Source organism: Jaculus jaculus, chromosome 6 (genome assembly GCF_020740685.1).
Source record: "Jaculus jaculus isolate mJacJac1 chromosome 6, mJacJac1.mat.Y.cur, whole genome shotgun sequence".
Taxonomy (NCBI): domain Eukaryota; kingdom Metazoa; phylum Chordata; class Mammalia; order Rodentia; family Dipodidae; genus Jaculus; species Jaculus jaculus.
In genome coordinates this window covers 124632293-124652631 of record NC_059107.1, presented here as the reverse complement: position 1 = coordinate 124652631, position 20339 = coordinate 124632293, and the positions used below count along the sequence as shown (strand labels likewise).

The following is a 20339-nucleotide window of genomic DNA, read 5'->3' as shown; positions in this document are numbered from 1 at the left end:
ACTGTGAAAGTACCACCTCTCTTGGCAAGCTGCTTCTACCTTGCTGTCTGTGTCTGGGAAGCTATCCCCATCCTCTTGCCATCTGTTTAAAATCTCTAAGTCCCCAAGACCATCACATCTCAACCCAGCACTGACTTTATCACCATTTGGAACCACCTCAACCCTGACTGTTGGGAAGATAATGACCCTACCTCAATAATACTAATACTAATACTAATAATAATGATAATAATAATAATAAGTATAAGGATCTATGACTGATCCCAAGGGCACATATAAAATTGTTGGGTGCGGTGGCACATGCTTGGAATCACAACACTGGTGAGATGAAGAAAAGACAATCCCTGTAGCTCACTGACAACCCACTCTGCCCCAGTTTGAGTGCTAGAACAATGAGAGACCCTGTCTCAAAAAGAGGGGTACTGCATCCAGAAGTTGTCCCCTAGCCTCTACATATACATGCAAACATACCCACATACAGTGTGCACCCTGACACATGCACACATAGATACAGATGATAGATAGGTAGAAATATAGATGTCTATATAGATATATAGGTAGATATCCACATATATTTATACATACATACACAAAGTTACATAAGAAAAAAAAATGCACAGACTTTCTTTCAGTCCATTCTTATGGTTCCTCTTCTTCTGTTATTGTTTAATGGTTTTAAATTACTTATTTGAGAGAGAGAGGGTATTATCTGGAAAGTAAGAGAGAAAAAGCAAAGGTACACCCAGGCCTCTTGCCACTGCAAATGAACTCCAGACACAGGCACTACTTTTTGCATCTGACTTTACATGGATACTGGGGAATCAACAGGTTTTTCAAGCAAGCGTCTTTAAATGCTGAGCCATCTCCCCAGGCCTCCTGTTATTTTGTGACTTTGAACATTTTTTTTCCCTTTTCTGGTTAACACTTTCCCTCTGTGATAGCAAACTGGAAGAAGATAAATATGGCCATCACCAAACACTCTCTCCCAAAAGAACATCCCATCCAGTTGAGCAATTTTTGTTGCATAGTGTTTTTTATGAGGTTGAATATGGACAACTAAATTAAACAGGACAAAAAACCTACAACAAAACAAAAGAGACTGCAAAATTTTTCAGCCATGGTTGCTGGAATATGTGAGCAACTGACAGATTAACCTGTCAGTAACAAGTAACTCCAACATTGGCAGAAGCAGAGATTCAAATATTCCACATACATATATATATATATATATATATATATATATATATATATATATATATATCTCACATATACATATACATATGACAATCAGAGAACACCACTACCTTATATGTATCCTATATGTGTCTATGAGAAATAGTTTCTTAAAGAGAAAAAAAAAAATATTAGTTTTCCTCTCAATTATCAAATATTGAGAAAACTAGTTGTATGATATGATATTTATATCTATAACTAAATACCATGAATAATAATGTTTATATTTTTATCTTTCTGGCATTTCCTAATATGAAAATTCAAAATATAATTAATCTTGATTGAATGTAAAAAAATGAAGGCTGCATAAATAAAAAAGGAGCCTAAAGATGTGACCAACGAGAGAAGTGTAGCCATTACCTTCATGTTACTGGGACAAAACACTTGACAAGAAGCAGATTGAGGAGCTGTGGTGGTTTAATTCAGGTGTCCACTATAAACTTATGTGTTCTGAATGGTCCATCCCCAGCTGGCAGAAATTAAGGAATTGGATCCTCCTAGAGTCAGTGTAGTTGGGGGCAAAATTAAGAGTTTAATAGCTAGCTTCCCCTTGCCAGTGTTTGGCACACTCTCCTGTTGCTATTGTCCATCTGATATTGGCCAGGGGTGATGTCCACCCTCTGCTCATGCCATCATGTTCCCCTGCCATCATGGAGCTTCCCTTCGAGTCTGTAAATCACAATAAACCCTTTTCTCCCACAATCTACTATTTGGCAAGTGTTCTCTGGCAGGAATGCAAAACTGACTGTAATAGTAAAATTGGTGTTGAGAAGTGGTTTTGTTGCTGCTAGAAACATGACTATGTGGCTTTGATCATTTGGAACTAATTTTTAGGAAGATGTGAAAGTATTTGAAACCTTGGCCTGAGAGACACTTTGCAGTGCTTTAAGTACAGCTTGATGGACTAATCTGGTCAGAATTGAAAGGTCTGAATGCAATAAGAACTATGGAGTTCATGAGAAAGAGCTATATCTGGACTGGGCTAGAAGCAGTTTGTGGTGAGAGACTTGCTGTTATGTTCATGCCCCGAGAACTTTTTCAGGGTTGCATTGCACAGAAATATACAGGTGTGAGTAGAGGGATATGGCATAGAAAAATATGAAGTCTTTGGGATGAATCTGCTGCCCTTTCAGCTACAATTTTTTGAGAGATTACAACCATTGTGACTGGGCCATCTGACCTGCACTGGGACAACAGAAAGAGAGCAAACTCATTTGAAGGTATCTGAATGCTGAAGGAGTTTCCGTTCTTCAAAGTCTACTTTATTCCAATACTGAGTTATCAAGTTGGTAACCCACCTCGTACTATGGAGTATAACAAATGCAGGAAAGTGAGGATCATTATATTTGCAACACAGTTTTGCTTTTTGGAAATGACCATGGGCAGTGGAACCATGAGGATGAACCATGTATTGCGATGGAAACCCAATGGAGATGCCAGGACTATAGGATGGCTACCAAGGAGAGCTGCCAGCACCAGGTGACATTTTCTAGGACTATGAGTAGCTTAGCAGGAAGGGCAGACTTAGAACTCCAGAGACTTGTCTCTGGTTAGAATTACTGGACTTGAAGGCTTGTCACTGGTTAGAGTGGTTGGGCTTGGAGCTATGGAGTTTGATGTTACCCTGTTTGTTTTAAATCTTGTATTATTTGAATATTTCTTTGCTATTCTCAAAGCTATCTTTTTCAGTGTGAATCTTTATTCTGTGCCACCATGTTTGTTTTGTTGTTGTTGTTTTGGTATTATGGCTCAGTTAAAAAACCTTAAACTATGGGGATGTTTGAACATCGTTAGGGTTGATAAAAACTACAGGAACCTTTTTGTTTGTTTGTTTGTTTTGTTTTTGTTTTTTGAGGTAGGGTTTCACTCTAGCCAAGGCTGACCTGAAATTCACTGTGTAGTCTCAGGGTGGCCTTGAACTCACAGCGATCCTTATACCTCTGCCTCCTGAGTCACGGGATTAAAGGAGTATGCCACCACACCTGGCTTCAGGGACTTTTAAAGTTGGACTGAATGCATTGCATTTTACATCAATAATGTTTATCACTTTATTGTGGCCAGGGGAGGGATTGGGGTTTGATGTAGATGTCCCCCAGAAACTTATGTTTTCTGAATGCTAGGGACCCTGCTGGTAGCACTTTGGGTGAATCCCCCTGAAGTTGGTCTATTGTTGGTGGCAATGTCATAGGTGTTATAGCCAGCTTCCCCTGCAAGTGCTTGGCACACTCTCCTTCTGTTGTTGTCCACCTGATGTTGCCCAGGAGGTGATGTCCACCCTCTGCTCATGCCATCTCCTGACATCATGGAGCTTCTCCTAAAGTTTGTAAGCCAAAATAAACCCTTTCCTCCCACAAGCATGAGTATTATGGATACAGCCATTTAAGGTTTAAGGTTTAAGGTTTAAGGTCTGTTCCACTGAAGGAAGTCATATTTTGTATTGCACGCTGGGGCAAAGAACTGTGCCTGAGTAGGTCAGAGGCCCCAGTACGAAAGTAACTACTACATTGTTTTGTTAAACAGACAGGAGGTGGCTATCAAATTGCCTTCTAAACTGTTGTACTTATTTCCATATATTACTTCTGCTGTCAGCCTTGGTCAATCACTCATGGAAGAAAACCTCTTTTTTTTGTAGTGAACAATGGTTATTGCACATTTCAAGACCCTAATAATAAGTGCCTATTACTGTGGCATAGTAGTCAATGATCAAATATAAATGAAATAAAAATAATTAAACATCTATAGCATTCAATTCAAGGCTCTGGGAATATTGAGGAAGAGGTCATAAAGAATGTAAGACATTGATACATTTCCTTTCTTGGAGAGAGAGAAGCTCATAAGACTCAGGAAGCTAGTGATACTTACAAGCCAGAGGAAGCTCAAAAAGTTACAAGATTCACAAGGTTCCACTCACCAAAGATGGTAAAGAACAATAATCAGTTACTGGGTGTAGTAGTTTGAATGTGAATGTAGGTCTGCCATAGCCTCAGTTGTTTTTTTTTTGTTTTTTTTTTTTTTTGGTTGTTGTTGTTTTTGGTTTTTTTGCGGTAGGGTTTCACTCTAGCTCAGGGTCTCCTGGAATTCACTATGTAGTCTCAGGGTGGCCTCGAACTCACGGCGATCCTCCTACCTCTGCCTCCCAAGTGCTGGGATTAAAGGCATGCACCACCACACCCGGCCAACCTCAGTTATTTTTAATTGAAGTTAAGCTTCCAGCTTAAGTCTCCAGCAGCGGCCTGGAGAATGTGTCACTGGGCAAGGAGGTGCCACTGAAGGTGGATCTGAATTCCAGTCCAAAGGTTTTGGAGAGCCAGCTTGAGCTCTGGTGATTCCTGCTTGCTGGTTTTGCTTGCTGCAGTTGTTTCTCCACTTGAATGTATGAAAGTAAACAGCTTCTTCCACCACTGAGGGAATTTTCTCTGGATTTTGTAAATTGAAATGAACTCACTCCTTCCAAAACCTGTGTCTGGCTGGGTATTCATCCCAGTGGTATGGAGCTGACTACAACAGTAGGGAAGAGCTCTATCTGATGGAGTAGTCTGTGAGTTGGGCTAGAAGTTCTAGAGGTTTAGCATTCATCCATGGCGGGTGGGCTTTGTGGTGATGCAGCCACCATCATGATGCCAATACCCTTATAAGTAACCTCTCACCAGGTTTTTTAAGCAACATCAGTGAACTCATGAGACTTGGGTGGAATCATTTCTTTGATCTGTCATGCTGTCCAACCATGGTAATGTATTTTTTTAATGTTTCCCCAGGAAAAGTCACACAATAGCATACCACACCACATGTCATACTCTGTAAAACTCATCCATCCAAACAAATCATTTAAATTAGATCCCTTAGCACTGATGGTCCACAAGGTTTATAACCAGCTCTCACTGTTTTCAGGCTCAGACTAATTTCCAGTTACTAACTGGGCATCTTCATATCAATATCCCAAGTACATTTCATACTCAATATGTTCAAAAAATCCTGGCTTCTCCACATCCAGAGCATCCTCTTATATATATCTACAGGTTCAAGGTTGGATATGTATTCTGTCTCACTCTTGACCTTGAGTCAAAACCCATTCTTCACAGTTAATTTTGCTGCCCTAAGTAAATTCTGAAACTACACATCTTGATAAACAATCTCCTTGCCTCCATTGTGTGTCATCATCTATCTTTCCCACACATCAATCTGAGTCTGCCTTATATCATCTAGATCTACCTAGTAGATTAAAGGGACTATGAACTACTCTTAGTTTTAGTTATTCATTCTAGGATAGAACGAGCACTCAGCAAAAATACAGTACATTGAGTCAAATTTGTGAATAGAGAAATTCTCTAATCAAAGGCTACCTAAATATACTGAATTATTTTCAATATAGATAAGCATGAAAGAAAAGATAGAATATGATAAAAACATCAAAGGATCTTCAGTTTGGGCATAAAAGAAATACAGAATGAAACTCTGAGACAATCTGGAGCAAGTAGGGGCTACCATTTTTCAAACTTAATTTTCAACACATTAATTTGATTTTACCTTCTATACTGGCTGATCAAGCCTTGAATTTCAAACAAGGTCTTCTGTTCCTATTATATATATTCTAATCCAGGACACCGTGAATTTCAGGATTGGGAGGATTTGAAGTCTTACAGTGGCACAAAGGCTTGGAAGTTGCCACCATAGGTAAATTGCTTGTCACACCACCATGAGGAGCTCAATTCTGATCCTCATTTAAACATTCCAGTGGTGGTGTCAAATGCCCATAAACCCATCAGGAAGTGGGAACAGGGAATTCATGGGGCTCACTAATTAGCTAGTCTAGCCAAATTACTGAGCACTAGGTTCAGTCACAGACACTATCTCCATGAATAGGGTAGAAAATGATCAAATAATGCTCCCAGTGCCAAACTCTGAACTCTATTTTCATGCAAAGACATGTTCAAACCTACCTGCACACTCACATGCAACCATAAATGTACACATACCTTCACACACTACATATACATGTAAAAAAAATAAGCTAAAGTGGAGTGTTTTGTTGTTTGTTTGTTTTGGTCTTTTAAGTTTGAATAGATCATACTGGATTTTCAGGATCTTCTGTTGGGACTTTTATATTAACTATGTTAAATAAAGTAAATTATAACTTGGCTGAATCCTGCCTACTATTCAAAGGGATTGCACATGGCTGTGAATTGCACCAAGTGTGCAAATTGTGCCTACTAAATCACCTGGATGGTGTAAAAAATCAAATCTTCTTTAAAATGAAAAAAATTTTTACTTTTCAAATGGCTAGAGATGTAAATTAATCTTAAGACTAAATTTCTTCAAAGGAAAATACTTTACATATGAGTTCATATTTCTTTAGACATTCAACAAAATATTATTAAGTACTAAATACAAACAACACAAAATGTAATAAAACATAGTCATTGTCAAAAGAGAGGACATATTAATTTACCATTTGTTCCCCTTTCACAAGCAAGTTTTATATGGAAAAACATAAATTCCCTGTTTTAAAGCTAATTAATAAACCCAACATTTTGACATAATTTGAGATATGATTTCAAAATTTGCATGCTTCAAATATCTTACAATAGTGAAAAGACATCTGTTCTCAAGAATGCTGGTGACTGAGAAACGTATTTCACCACTAAAATTTTATGATTTAAAGAATACTGAGCACTCTAATGGAGATAAATAGGAAAAGGATGTAAGAATTTTTGAAGATGTATGAAGAAAAGGTATCATTTGGAGATGCTAAACAAAACCAGGTTGGGTGATATTTGACACATTCATGAATATTGATGCTCTTAATTTTACTTTTTGAAAGCATCTTCCATAGTATATAGATTGAAAGTGTTGAGTAAACTATCCATACTGTAAATACATAGTTTCATATTCTGGATAAATTGCATCTTAGTCAAACTGTCTAGGCCATGTCTCAAACTCTCATTTATGAAAAAGAATTGAATTCTAGGGAAAAATCCATCTCATTGCATATTGAAACTAGACCTCAATTTAAAAGAATAAAAACATGTCATTCTATCATATATTTCACTGTGATCTTAGGTTCAGCATCAAAAAAGTAAATATATCCTTAAACAACATGTATTTTTTCTAAAATTTCATACATCTGATATCCAAAATGTTTATAACAGCTTAAAAAAGCAATTGTATAACAAGTATCAAGAATAAAGCATTAGGGCTGGAGAAATGGCTTAGAGGTTAAGGTGCTTGTCTACAAAGTGTAAGGACCCAGGTTCAATTCCCCAGGACCCATGAAAGCCAGATGCATAAGGAGGCACATGTGTCTGGAGGTCATTTGCAGTCACTGGATGCCATGGCATGTCCATTTTCTCTCTCTCAGTCTCAATTTCTTGCTCAAAATAAATAAATAAATATACAATAAAATGAAAAACAATAAAAGTTTTAAAATATTTTTTTTGATGCAAACAGCAAGAAGATTTTTATTCCAAGCACACTGGGGCCCACAGTCGTACACCACGCAGGGGTAGAGGACTGCAGAGCCATTTAAAAATATTTTTAACAAAAAGTTTGCTTAAACTATAAAGTCATTGCATCTAGTCATCAAGGTACAAACTGAAAATGTTTTCAATCAATAGTCAAATAACTTCCCTGAAAAAGAAATGTGCTGCTATACATAACTCCCCCAGAGAAGGCATACCTTAGGCAGCCCAGTGGTTCCAGATGTGTAGAGAATGTAGAGGGGGTGTTCTGAAAGAACGGGAACACAGTCATGTGATTGGGCTTTTGCCATCTCTTCTTCCCAGTCCAGATCACGCCCTGGCACCAAAGGAATTCTCTCCTACACAGCAATAAAAGAGAAATGCACTGTCAATAGGAAATTCCGCCATGGGAAAGAGTGGAGCAGCTGAATCAATACAAGTCTGAGCACCTGATAGAAAATCTATGCCTACATAGGGCCAAGCATTGAATTCAGGAATAAAAATCCCAAGGTTGCAAGTGAGGATAAATGTTAATAAAGGCCAATGGTTTGATGTTGACTTCCATCCAACTAACAAAAAGAACATGTTTTACTTGAATCTGGGAATGTACTTAAGAAATCTAGTATGATGTACTTAGGTTTTTACGAGCATTTGGTACTTAATTAACTCACGGGTCCATGCTTCCATTGATGCACACACACAGGGAATATTATAAACTAAGCTTTTTTTTTTTTTTAAGTATTCAATTAACCTTAACTTTAAGGTTGTCTCTTGACAATAAGATATCAAATAATATATTCAAGCCAGGCATGGTGGCACATGCCTTTAATCCCAGCACTAGGGAGACAGAGGTAGGAGGATAACAGTGAGTTCAAGGCCACACTGAGACTACATCATGAATTTCAGGTCAGTGCTACAGTGAAATCCTACCTCGAAAAAACAAAAAAGAAATTTCTCAATAAAGGGACATTTGGGAATGACACTGCATGCCACTCCCAAATGATGGAGCCGTGGATCACCCTCATGGGCCTGAATGGCTTTTACTTGTGTTTCTGCACAGATAACAATATTATTAAAAAATAATGAGAGTATGTGACATATCTAGAATGCTTTCCAACTTTCTCTACTCCTTAGTCATTAATGTTATATCAATTTTTTTCTTCCCCTACACCAGTCTCTACTTTATAAAAATTATGAAAATGACCTAAATAGATCCAACTTTAAATGGATTAAGCATCCCTCATTAGAAACAATACAGAAAAATGGTCTAATACATGAAAAACAGGACATATACTTATGGAAAAGAAATGCTAATGAGGGAGTACAAGTCTCTAAGTAGACTTCACACTTATGAAATGTCTGGCTATTTCCTGAAACATTAACTATAGTAAGATCACATAACAAGAAGTATAAAATTCATGAATATGTGAACATGGGCAGAACCAAACTACCCATGGATCGGTAAATTAAGTGAGCAACAGAATCCTAAGATGCATGAATTCACTCACCCCATGGAGGTGATTCCTGAACTAAGTCTAGACTCTTGAGATGTTAATAAGAGAAGCTAACTTCTACTTTTCAGTATTTCTAATGCTAATCAGGGTTACAAAACTTTGTTGGGGTGGGGAGGGCTGGAGAGATGACTTAACAGTTAAGGTACTTGCTTGTGAATCCTAAGGACTTGGTTCAATTCCCTGGCACCCACATAAGCCAGATGCACAGGATGGCACATGCATCTGAAGTACGTTCACAGTGGCTGGGGGCCCTGATACACCCATTCGCTCCCTCTCTCTCTCTCTCTCTCCCAAATAAATATTTTTTTAAAAAAAATGTTGGTGCTGGGGAGATTTCTCTGTGGGTAACATCCTTGTTCCAAAAGCAAGAGGAACTGAGTTTGGCCCTCAGCATCCATGTAAAATCTGAGAGGACAACACACATCTTTAATCCCAGCACTGGTAATACAGAGACCAGGTATACTTGGGATTCACTGGCTACTGTAGTTAAATTCAGTGAGTTGCAGCTTCAGTGACAAAGTCTGTCTCATAAAACAATATAGAAATCAACTGAAGAAAACAACCAACATTGACCTCTGGCCTCAACACACATGCACTTCTGCACATGAGCATGCACATGTACCCCCACACATAAGAACATGCACATACCTGCAGGAACACACACCCACATACAAGTGTTACATACTGAAATGTGCACATTTACAGATTAATCTTTGATATAATAGGAAGAATACAGTGCTTTTGGGATGGAGAGCTAGCTTATCAGTTAAGGAGATTGCCTGAGAAGCCTAAGGGCCTAGCACTCATATAAGTCATATAGATGAACATGGTGGTGCCTACATCTGGAGGCCATTTACAGTGGCTAGAGGTCCTGGCACACCTATTCTTTCTCTTTCTCTCTCTCTCTCTCTCTCTCTCTCTCTCTCTCTCTCCCTCTCTCTCTCTCTCTCCCCTATCCCATAAATAAATAAATATTGAAAAATATGGTACTTTTATGAGTACACATTTGTAGACAACAATCAGAACTGAAATCCGTTCATGAAGTGACATTTCAAGGGCAGCATGATTCTCCAGCTTACTCCTGCAGGTGCCTGCTAGTGTCATTTATATAAAAGGAAAGAGCTAACTATAAGCAAATCACATTTTCACTTATTGTTACACATGAGATAAGAATAACTACTCTCAAACTGTCAAAGCTTTAATGTCACGATTACAGAGCTCTAAACACCATCACACAGCAAAATGAGAAGTGTGAATGGAGCGGTCATAAATATCTACAAGTTTTACAGGCCTCTAATGAAATGAATACTCTCAAGGGATAGTTATTATGAGCCTAAGAAATATAGGAGTGAATAAAGGAGATTGGACAAAATAAATATCTCACCATGGAGCATTAATTATATAAACACACACACACACATAATGTAAGTATATATATATATATTTACTTCCATAGCTTCAGCCTTCCTAACTATTAGAATTCTTATCAGACAACACTGGAGAGCACCAGGGTGGCGGGTGCAATATTTCTATGATGTCATTGCTTTCCTGAGGCTTAGGAGTAGCAGCCAAGCATACACCTCCTCTGGCAAAAATAAACACAATACTGGCTAATGAGATGCATTTGCGACTTCATAATTCCTTTTGCTATAAGCTCAGAGCAAAGCCATTCTGCTGGGTTTTAATTACTGCCTAAACAGTGCATCTCACATAAAGGTCAAGAGACATGAGACACCTTCATCTAAGTCACAGTAGAGGAAAGAATCTTGAGTAAACATGAAATTAAAGGGAGCTAGTCAGCTGGGGTGAGTAAGGGAAGGACACATTTCGATCAGCAGAGGTTACTCACATCCAAATATTAATAGAACAGAGCATATGACTACGTAAGTTTAGTATATTGATAGCATTAACTATATCTTGTGGGTCAAAGTTAATAAGCCAGAATTCAAAAGGCTATACCACTTATTAGCTAGACTCCGGACATCCAATGTTTCATAACTCAGTTTCTTGATCTGTGAAATAGTGCCAGTAATTAGACCTAGTTCATTTTTGTCTGTGAGAATTAGATATGAAAAGGTACTTAAAAATAGCACCTGGCCCAGCCTATCACACTTCTTCACAAATTCTACATGAATTCATGCCCGTGTGGGAACAACACCCATGAGCTTGATCGCTCTTGAGTATGGAGATTTCTGTCATTCCTTGAACCTTCCCGGAGCTGAAGCCTACTTAGTTGCAAACTTTGCATTTCTTGATTTATTTATTTGAGAGAGAGAGTGTATTAAATGGGTAGAGAGAAAGAGAAAGAATGGCCACACCAAGGCATCTAGCCAATGCAAACGGACTTGAGACACATGTGTCATTTTGTGCATCTGGCTTACAGAGGTAAGGAAGAATCAAACCTAGGTCCTTAGGCTTTGCAGGCAAGTGCCTTAACATCGAAATCAACTCTCCAGACCCCATTTCTTGATTTAAATAACATAGTCTTTTTAAAAATATGCTAGAAAGAAACTTAAAATGCATCTTCCAGAGAGAATAAACAGTGAATACACTGAATGCTGTTTTCATGAGCCACAGAATACTAAAATTTACCCAGAATTGAGTGTCACAATGGCAACTGCTACATGTGAATAAAAATGACATTGATTTAACACTCTCTATTATTATATGTTGTCATTCAGGTATTTTATGCAGATGATAATCTTTTAACATTTCCACAAAACTTGTGCAGGAATTTTTGAGCTCTTGTAATTTCTGCCAAAAGACAAAGTTTCATCTGCTAGAAACTCAAGTTGATCCTACCATACATAGCTACAGAAGTACTTGAGTGTAGAAATAAGATGACCTTTGGTCAAGGTTACTATAAAAAGTATTATAAAATGCATTTATTCATCCTTATTAATCACAGAATAATTTATCCATACTTTATTTTCCTGAACATGGTCTCTGAAAAAAATTCTTAATCTTTAAAAAATAGTTTGCATATAAATTTGGATAGGCTGAGCAGTGGAGCGATGAGGACTGTGCTCTGAATGCACAGGCTGAAATCCAAGTCACTGCTCTTTCAGTAGTCATCGATTCCTCCTCTGTTTTCTTCCATTTAATTTTAGACACTTTCATGTATAGATATAATGCACTTTGATGTTATCATGAAATTTAGCTGTTCTTATCCTCCTTTATCTCTCACTAAAACCCTTTTTTCCCAATTCCCAAGTACCAATTCCCATCCCACTTCAATGCCTTTGTTTATTTGTTTGTTTATCTATTTTGACCCTGGTAATAAGTTAGAGTTGCTTGCATGATCGTGGGCTCAGCCTTAGACAGGACAGCTAAAGCACACCCTCCCCGGCTCAAGGACTCCTGCAAGAGAAGCAGAGTAAGTGCAGAAGGACAAGGAGGAGGGCTGTGGAATGCTATCTTATGGATACGACAGGCCTGTTCTCCTCAGGAACTCACAGCAGCTGTGGCTTCCTGCACAAGACTAAGTCTGACAATATTTCTTTGTGAAAGGAGGAGAGGTTCATAAGATCCCAGTCCTTCCAGAGCTAATAGTTGCTGAGAGAAGCACAGTAGTGCACATCAGTTGTGGTAGCCACTAGTAAGTTGCCTGTTCTCCAGTAAATAACCTCCCACCCATGATCTCTTTTCAACATACAAGCGACAGCAGCATCTGACTCAATGAGATGCTGGGAAGAATTTCATCTTCTGTCTCTTTTTCTTCTTCATTTTTTTAAATCTACTTGTGTTTTAGAAAATGTTTCTAAGTATATTGAAAACCAAATGATATGCAGTCATTGAGTTTTTCTTACTACTACTGTCATAAAACCTGATAAGAAATAATAGTTCAATAGTCCTACACACACACTCTGTCCATAGTACAGCACATATTTCCATGTCTAAGCCTCTGTTATTATAGCTTTTCATGGATGCTATCAGCCAAGTCTTTTTTTCCCCCCTGTAGAGAGATCAATGACATTACGGAAATAATAGTATATGAATCAAGTCTCCCTTTCAGATGATCAAAACCCAAATCATCCTTGACGAAATACCATAAGAAACAACTTAAATGTTCAAATTACCATATTGGGACGGCTGTAAATGAGAACCTTGTCTGGTTTATGCTGTCCGATTCTCAATGCTTCCTCTAGAAGTGGTATGTATTCTACCTTCCTTCCAGGTTCAATACCAAATGATGCTGTCACAACCACCTTTGGCTAAAATGAGGAAGAAAAAAAAAAAAACACACAATTGAGAGAGCTTTAAAAGTCTTAATTGTCAGTTTAACATTTCTAAAGAAATGTTTGAATGATTCTGTTTTTATTGAATAAATGGCCTAAAAAACATTAAAACTTTTAAAAATGTTAGAGACCTAACCACATGTACAAAAATCTTATTTATCTGTTCAACTTTACATATTGATGCTTTGGGCTTATATTTAAGAGCTTTATAGACTCCCTTACAAAGTATTCATTAAACTAAGTAAACTTCCCGTGATCCAGTAAAATGAAAATTTCAGCTTCACATGCATGTGATCTTTATACACACACACACACACACACACACACACACACACACACATACACACACAGGAGATGCTTGTTTCTGAGTTCTGAGATGGTAACATTTCTTAGGTGGCAAACATCAGCCAGGCTGCAAGTGAGAAATGTAGGTTAGACATCCTATATGTAAGTATGAAGTGTATGTGTATAGAGAGCACAAATGGAGGTGAATGAATCTGAAATCATTTCCAATGATTTTCTCATTCTCAATATATTAGCATATATTATATTTATAATTTTGTATCTTTTTCTTGAAAGTCCCATTCCCAATTCCTATTTCAAGTCTCACAATCTTTGGGCTTACCCTTGTTAGAACAGTACTCTCAGCATTCCTCTTTACCTGACACCTGACTACTCATTCTTCAAGATAGATGCAGGTGTCACCGAAAGATAATGCTGGAAGGGACTGTGGCTTGTGTTAATATCCCTTCCTTGGTACATTTTGTGCACACCTCAGATATGAGGACAGACTCAATGCATTCATTCATTTTCACTACTGCACAGTACACTCTTCAAGGCCAAGGTAGGAGATAATATATCTTTGTGTCTCCCATAACTGGCACAATGTTCACCATACCATAAGCTCTTTGTTAAAAAAAAAATGGCAGAACTAAATAAAAATTTTCAACAATTTGCAGAAACAAGCATGCCTTTATTCTTCTTAGAAAATTATTGCAAGCCAAAGTGGCAAGTAATAAATTATTCAGGAGATAGACAACTCTAGCTTCTTGTTATTTCATCTAGGGAAGGTTTAGATTATAACAAATATATGCACATATAGGTTTTTTTTTTTTTTTTTTACAATTTATAATATTCATGGGGCTAAGACACAGTGCAGTCACACAGCTTGCCCCAGGTTACATGTGGTAGAGGCCAAGAGAGGACCAGTTCTGCCTGACTGTAAACATTTTCTGTCCACTATATTAAGCTGACTTAAAAAAAAAAAGCCATGGAAGAAAATACAAACAATAAATTCTTTTTAAATTTTTCTATATTTTAATGGCACATAACAAAACTTAATTCAATTTTAATATCTGTAACACTAGCCAGAATAGTTCTAGATAACATTCTCGAGGACTACAATTTGAAAATGAAAATAAGCTATACATAAAGTTAACATAACAACAACAAAAAAAAAAACATGAAAAAGGATGGAGAGATGGCTTAGTAGTTAAGGCACTGGCCTGCGAAGCCTAAGAACTCATGTTCAAATCTCCAGGTCCCACATAAGCCAGACACACAGTGATATAAGTGCACAATGTCATATAGGCACACAAGGGGTCCTGGAGTTCATTTGTAGTGGCTGAAGACTCTGGTGTGTCCATTCTCTCTCTCTCCCTCCCTCTCTCTCTTTTTTTCTCTCTCTGTCTGTCTATCTCTGATATAATAATAAATAGAAAATACCTGAAATATGAATTATTTAATAAAATCAAAATTATACTGTTCCTCTGAAAAAATACCTTACACTGAGACTCCATAGTGAATTCCAGGTCAGCCTGGGCTAGAATGAGACCCTACCTTGAAAAAAAAAATAAAAAAAAAAAGAACTTATACCTAAAAAATGAGAAAGGGTGAGTGAGCTTGCCATTGTCACTTGGTGACATTTATGGTGTTTGGTTCTGTCTTGGCCCTAATTTATGTGAGTGTTTAGGTCAGAAACCACTTGCAGTATGTCACAGTCACTATGCTGGCCATCAAATATTTTTTGAATGGCAATATGCAACTATTGGTTAATACAATAAAATGGAGAGCCTATGGATGTGTAACCTTACATGGCAAAGGGAAATTAAGGCAGCTGATGGAATTTAATGTAGTACTTAGCTCATCGCAAGATAAAGAGATTAGCCTGGATTGTCATGTGGCCCATTGTGATCAGACAGGCCTTACACATGGAGAAGAGCAGAAGAGGATAGGCACTGTGCTGTGAGAAGGGCTTGCAAGATGGAGGAGAGAGCCACAAGCCAAGGAATGTGGTCAGCCTTTAGAAGCAGAAAAGGCATGCAAATGGATTCTCCCTTAGCAGCTCTGAAAGGGAATGGAGTGTATTGTTGCTTTTAAGCCCTGTGAGACAGAGCAGTGTAGGACTTAGAATCTAGAGAACTGTAAAAGGGTGTTTGTGCATGTGTGAGTGTGTGCATGCGTGTGTTGTTTTTGAGGCAGGGTCTCTCTCTAGGCCAGGCTGACCTGTAACTCATTCTGCAACCCCAGCCTGACCTTCAATTCACTGCAAGAACCACCATGCCCTGCTCAGGTTGTGTTGTTTTAAGCCATCATTTTGGGGGGAATTTGTCATAGTAGCAATATAATTGTCCTTGAAAAATGCAAGCCCTGATTTTATGTGTCTTAGTAGATAATTTTTTTTCAATTATGGCATATTATTATATTTGTCTTGTGTTTTTAAAAATACTTTTGTTTATTTGATTGAGGAGAGAGAGGTAGAAAGAATGAAGATATACCAGGGCCTTCTACCACTGCATATTAAATCCAGATACATGTGCAAAAAAAAAAAAAAATACCTTTCACATTTATATTAAGAGCTCATATTAGAGACTGTATGGAGTTAGCTTAACCTATTAGAAAACATTCTTTCCATATTTATCTATTAAAGTATCATTTTTCTTTAGCTTACTTGTTTTAAAATCATAATATAAAAAGACATTTTGACTAAGGTTTCATGTAATTATCTCAGATATGTACCCCTATTTCCCTTTTCTCTCTTTATTACTTTTATTTTATTTATTTGAGGAAGGGCTACAAAGAGGGGGAGAGAGATAGGGAGGAAATGGGCACACCAGGGCCTTCCGCCACTGTAAACAAATTCCAGATGCATGTGTTACCTTATGCACCTGGCTTATTTGGGTCCTAGGAAATCAAACCTGAGTCCTTTGGCTTCGCAGGCAAATGCCTTAACCATTAAGCCATCTCTCCACTCCCCTTTTGTCTCTTTAAATGCAGACTGCTCAACACATGAGAAGAATGTGCTTCTGTCACCTAAATTCCTTAACTCTGTGTGTGTGTGTGTGTGTGTATGTTTGCATATGCACACATGTGTGCTGAATTATCCAGTGGAACACCATAAGTTGATTCCTTATTTTCATATATTTCATTTCAAGTAAGTACTATATTGATTACCATTGCCTAAATGGTGTTTTAGATTTCTATAGCTAAAATGTATATTGCTTCTTCATGCATTTCCAAATTCCCACTGTTGAGGTGTATGATAAATCTCCCTAAATGTCTTTGACAAGCACTAACTCAACAGGTTTAAAAATAAAGAAAGAGAGAAAGAAAGAATTCAGTGTAGTTATCTCACAAAACAACTTATTGGTTCTAATATCAATTTCCAAAGCATCGCTGTAATGCCTAGCACAGGGAGTTTTCAGTATATACTAACTCCCTGCTCTAGATAAGTCCCCGCCCCCCACCCCACCCCTGGGGCTTGTAAGCTCTAAAGGTCACCTATCTCTCTCACTCTTATACTGACCTGTCTTCCTCCATCTTCCTCCTGCCCTTTTCCCTGCACATTTCTCATTGCATTGCACATAGCACATCTCCCAAAGGTTCCTACTGGAGCTCAAAGCTTCACCTTCCCTGAAAGGTTTGTATCTTCTTAACATCCTTTCAAACATGACCCCTACCTGCCCCAAAATCTTCTGTTATATCCGCATTTTACACAAAACCTGCCTGAGTAAGCTTATCTTCTCACCGCTGTCTGTCATAGCAATCTATCTGTGCTTTCCCAAATGACTTTTATCCTTTCCTATCTATAATTTTATGTGCATTTTAAATAAATGAATAAACTATAATTTGATGTTAATCCCCTCCAATTACCATCATTCCTCACTCTCTGGCCTCTATCTAGTGAACCTGCTCCTCCTTTCATGATTGTCATTTTGTACTCATCATATGACCTCATTTTCCTCAATTAGCTGACTTTTATTCAAGATCTAACTCACATCTCTCCAATTCCTAGGAAGCCTTCTTTAGACATCCAAAGAAAAGCAAAGAAAGAAAAGTGTTTATACCTCCAATTTAGAGGACAGTATTTCCATAAAGTTTTATTGGGATACAAACATTCTCATTTATTTATGTATTATCTATGGCTGCTTTTGAGTTACAACATATGAGCTGAGTGATTGCACCAGAGACAAGGTGGGTTGGTTAATCTCTGGTTGTCAACTTGACAGGATTTAGAATCAAAATGGAAACAAATTTTTAAGCAAGTCTGTGAAATGTTTTACTGGATCCAGTTAGTTGATCACCCTAAATGTGGGTAGCAAAGGCCCATGGGCTGGTGTTCCTAGGTTGTATAAAAGGGAGAAAATGAGCCACTTCTCTCTCTGCTTCCTGATTATGGACTGACTGTGGCCAGCTGCTTCAAGATCCTGCTAGTGTGCCTTCCTTAACATGATGAGCTATAGTTTGGAACTATAAACCAAATTAAACATGTCCTTTAAGGTGCTTCTGGACATTTATTTGTTCATAACAAGAAGCAGCTGTAACATAAGGAAACACACAATGCCTAAAATAACATCCGTGTGGTTACTTAGAAAAACATGCTTGTTGACCCCTGCTAAATATAGATTAAATATATAGAGACTAATAATCACTACCTAGCTTCATATTTTAAGGTCACAATAGGATCATGAAACGTTTTCTCTTAGGACACTATTTAAGCATGTTACCCTACTCTCCCAAACCTCCTCTTAAGCACTGGGCCTTTAAAACTATTTATTGGTCTTTCTATATGATAAACACTTATAACATGATTCCAAGGACAGTGTCAGGAACAAGGAGAGAAGTTAAGAAATGTGTTGAATGAATAAATTAGTTGCCACTACTTAATTTTGTTCTCTTATACATCCCAGCATATGAGAAGATAAATTGAAAGGTATGCATCATTTATGATATTCTATACCACTTTATGCACCTAGCAGGATGAATTTCACATAGAATTGAATCAAAACTCAATGGTTGGGGCTGAAGATTAAGGTGCTTGCCTGCAAAGCCTAAGGACCCAGGTTAAATTCCACAGAACCCACAAAAGCCAGATGTACAAGGTGGTACATGTGTCTGGAGTTCATTTGCAGTGGCTAGAGGCCCTCCTGGTGCACCCATTCTCTCTCTTCCCCTCTCTCTCTCTCTCTCAAATAAATAAATGAAATTACTTTTTATCAACATATTATTAATGGATATATGACAAAGCAAAACTAAATCTGAATATACAATTTGAAAGTATGTTCACAAGTGATGACAATACTTGATTCATTCCACTCCAGTCGATATGGCTATATGGTGGCTAGAAAATGATTACCCTAAAGAAAACACTTACCTTTGCATGATCAATGCGAGTACTTAGTTCCTTAGATGCAAATCCCCCAAATATGAGACTGTGAATGGCTCCTATCCTTGCACAGGCCAGCATGGTATATATCGCCTGCGGGATCATGGGCATGTAGATGACCACGGTGTCACCCTTTTGGATGCCATGCTTGACAAAAACACCAGCCAGCTTAGATACCTGTTATAAAACCATTAGGTCAGCAGAGTGTTTTCTGTATTATATGGAACTTGGACACTAAGATGGCAAAACAAGAAGCAATCATTCCCCTTGCAGTAGGTTAAAGAATCTTGAGAAACACATATTTAATAATGGTTTAGTTATACTATGACATGAGAGTATTTACATTGTAGCTGAGTATAAATAATTGCATTGATACAATGTCATGTGAATCCCATGGCTTACATTTGCTTAATCTTTCCTCATACAGCATATTCACTAAGCAACTAACATATATCTGAAATATATAGAGTCAGTAGGCCAACAGTGAAAGAGAAAGACATAGACCAGTCCTGATAGATCATAAAGAGTGACTCTGTCATGCAAAACAAAATAATAATAATAATAATAAAGTAATTACAAATTTAGATATAAGGTGGTAGAAAATCATATGTTAGGAAAGAAGACATTAGAATGCACTTATAAAGAAATGAAACATATTGCTCTATATTGTTATTGTCATTAACAAGGCAAGGAAACTGGATTCAGTTTTCTAACTCAAGGCCAGGTAATTAGGAAATGGTACAGCGAGGAAACTTGTAGTTATACTTACCTCACATGCTTTGCCTTTTATACTGTCTAAAGCCATTTTCTTTATAGTCTTATACAAATTATTTCTAGAAAATAATTGCTAGTAATTTCCTTTTGAACCAAGTACAAAAAACTTCTTTTCACTTTTATCATGTTTTGGAATCAAGCATAAAAAATTGTCTGTTTTCTTAACATGTTGTTTTGTAATTTCTAGTAGAAACAAGCAAAATATATCATAAGCCCACACTTAATATAATTTGTTGAAAGGAAACATTGCCATAGCCAACTATGGCAGGCTTTCGGAAGTATGACCAGACTTAGTTCAACGTTCGATCACTTTAAAAATATACCATAAGAAAAAAGTAGCTACTTCTCGTATCTCTCTTCTCTCTTCTCTCTTCTCTCTCCCTATCTCTCTCTCTCTCTCTCTCTCTCTCTCTCTCTCTCTCTCTCTCTCTCTCTCTCTCTCTCTCCTTCACACATACTA

General features: G+C 37.5%; 1 protein-coding gene across 1 annotated transcript in view; it reads right to left on the bottom strand.

Moving 5' to 3' along the window:
• The window catches only part of Acss3 (acyl-CoA synthetase short chain family member 3), a 218460-nt gene that overhangs the window by 121453 nt on the left and 76668 nt on the right, over positions 1-20339 (bottom strand). The window contains exons 3-5 of the mRNA XM_004650533.2: positions 19094-19282; positions 13282-13416; positions 7907-8047 (exon numbers count right to left, since the gene is read on the bottom strand). Coding sequence (XP_004650590.1) covers positions 7907-8047; positions 13282-13416; positions 19094-19282 — 465 coding nt within the window. The remainder of the gene's footprint in view (positions 1-7906; positions 8048-13281; positions 13417-19093; positions 19283-20339) is intronic.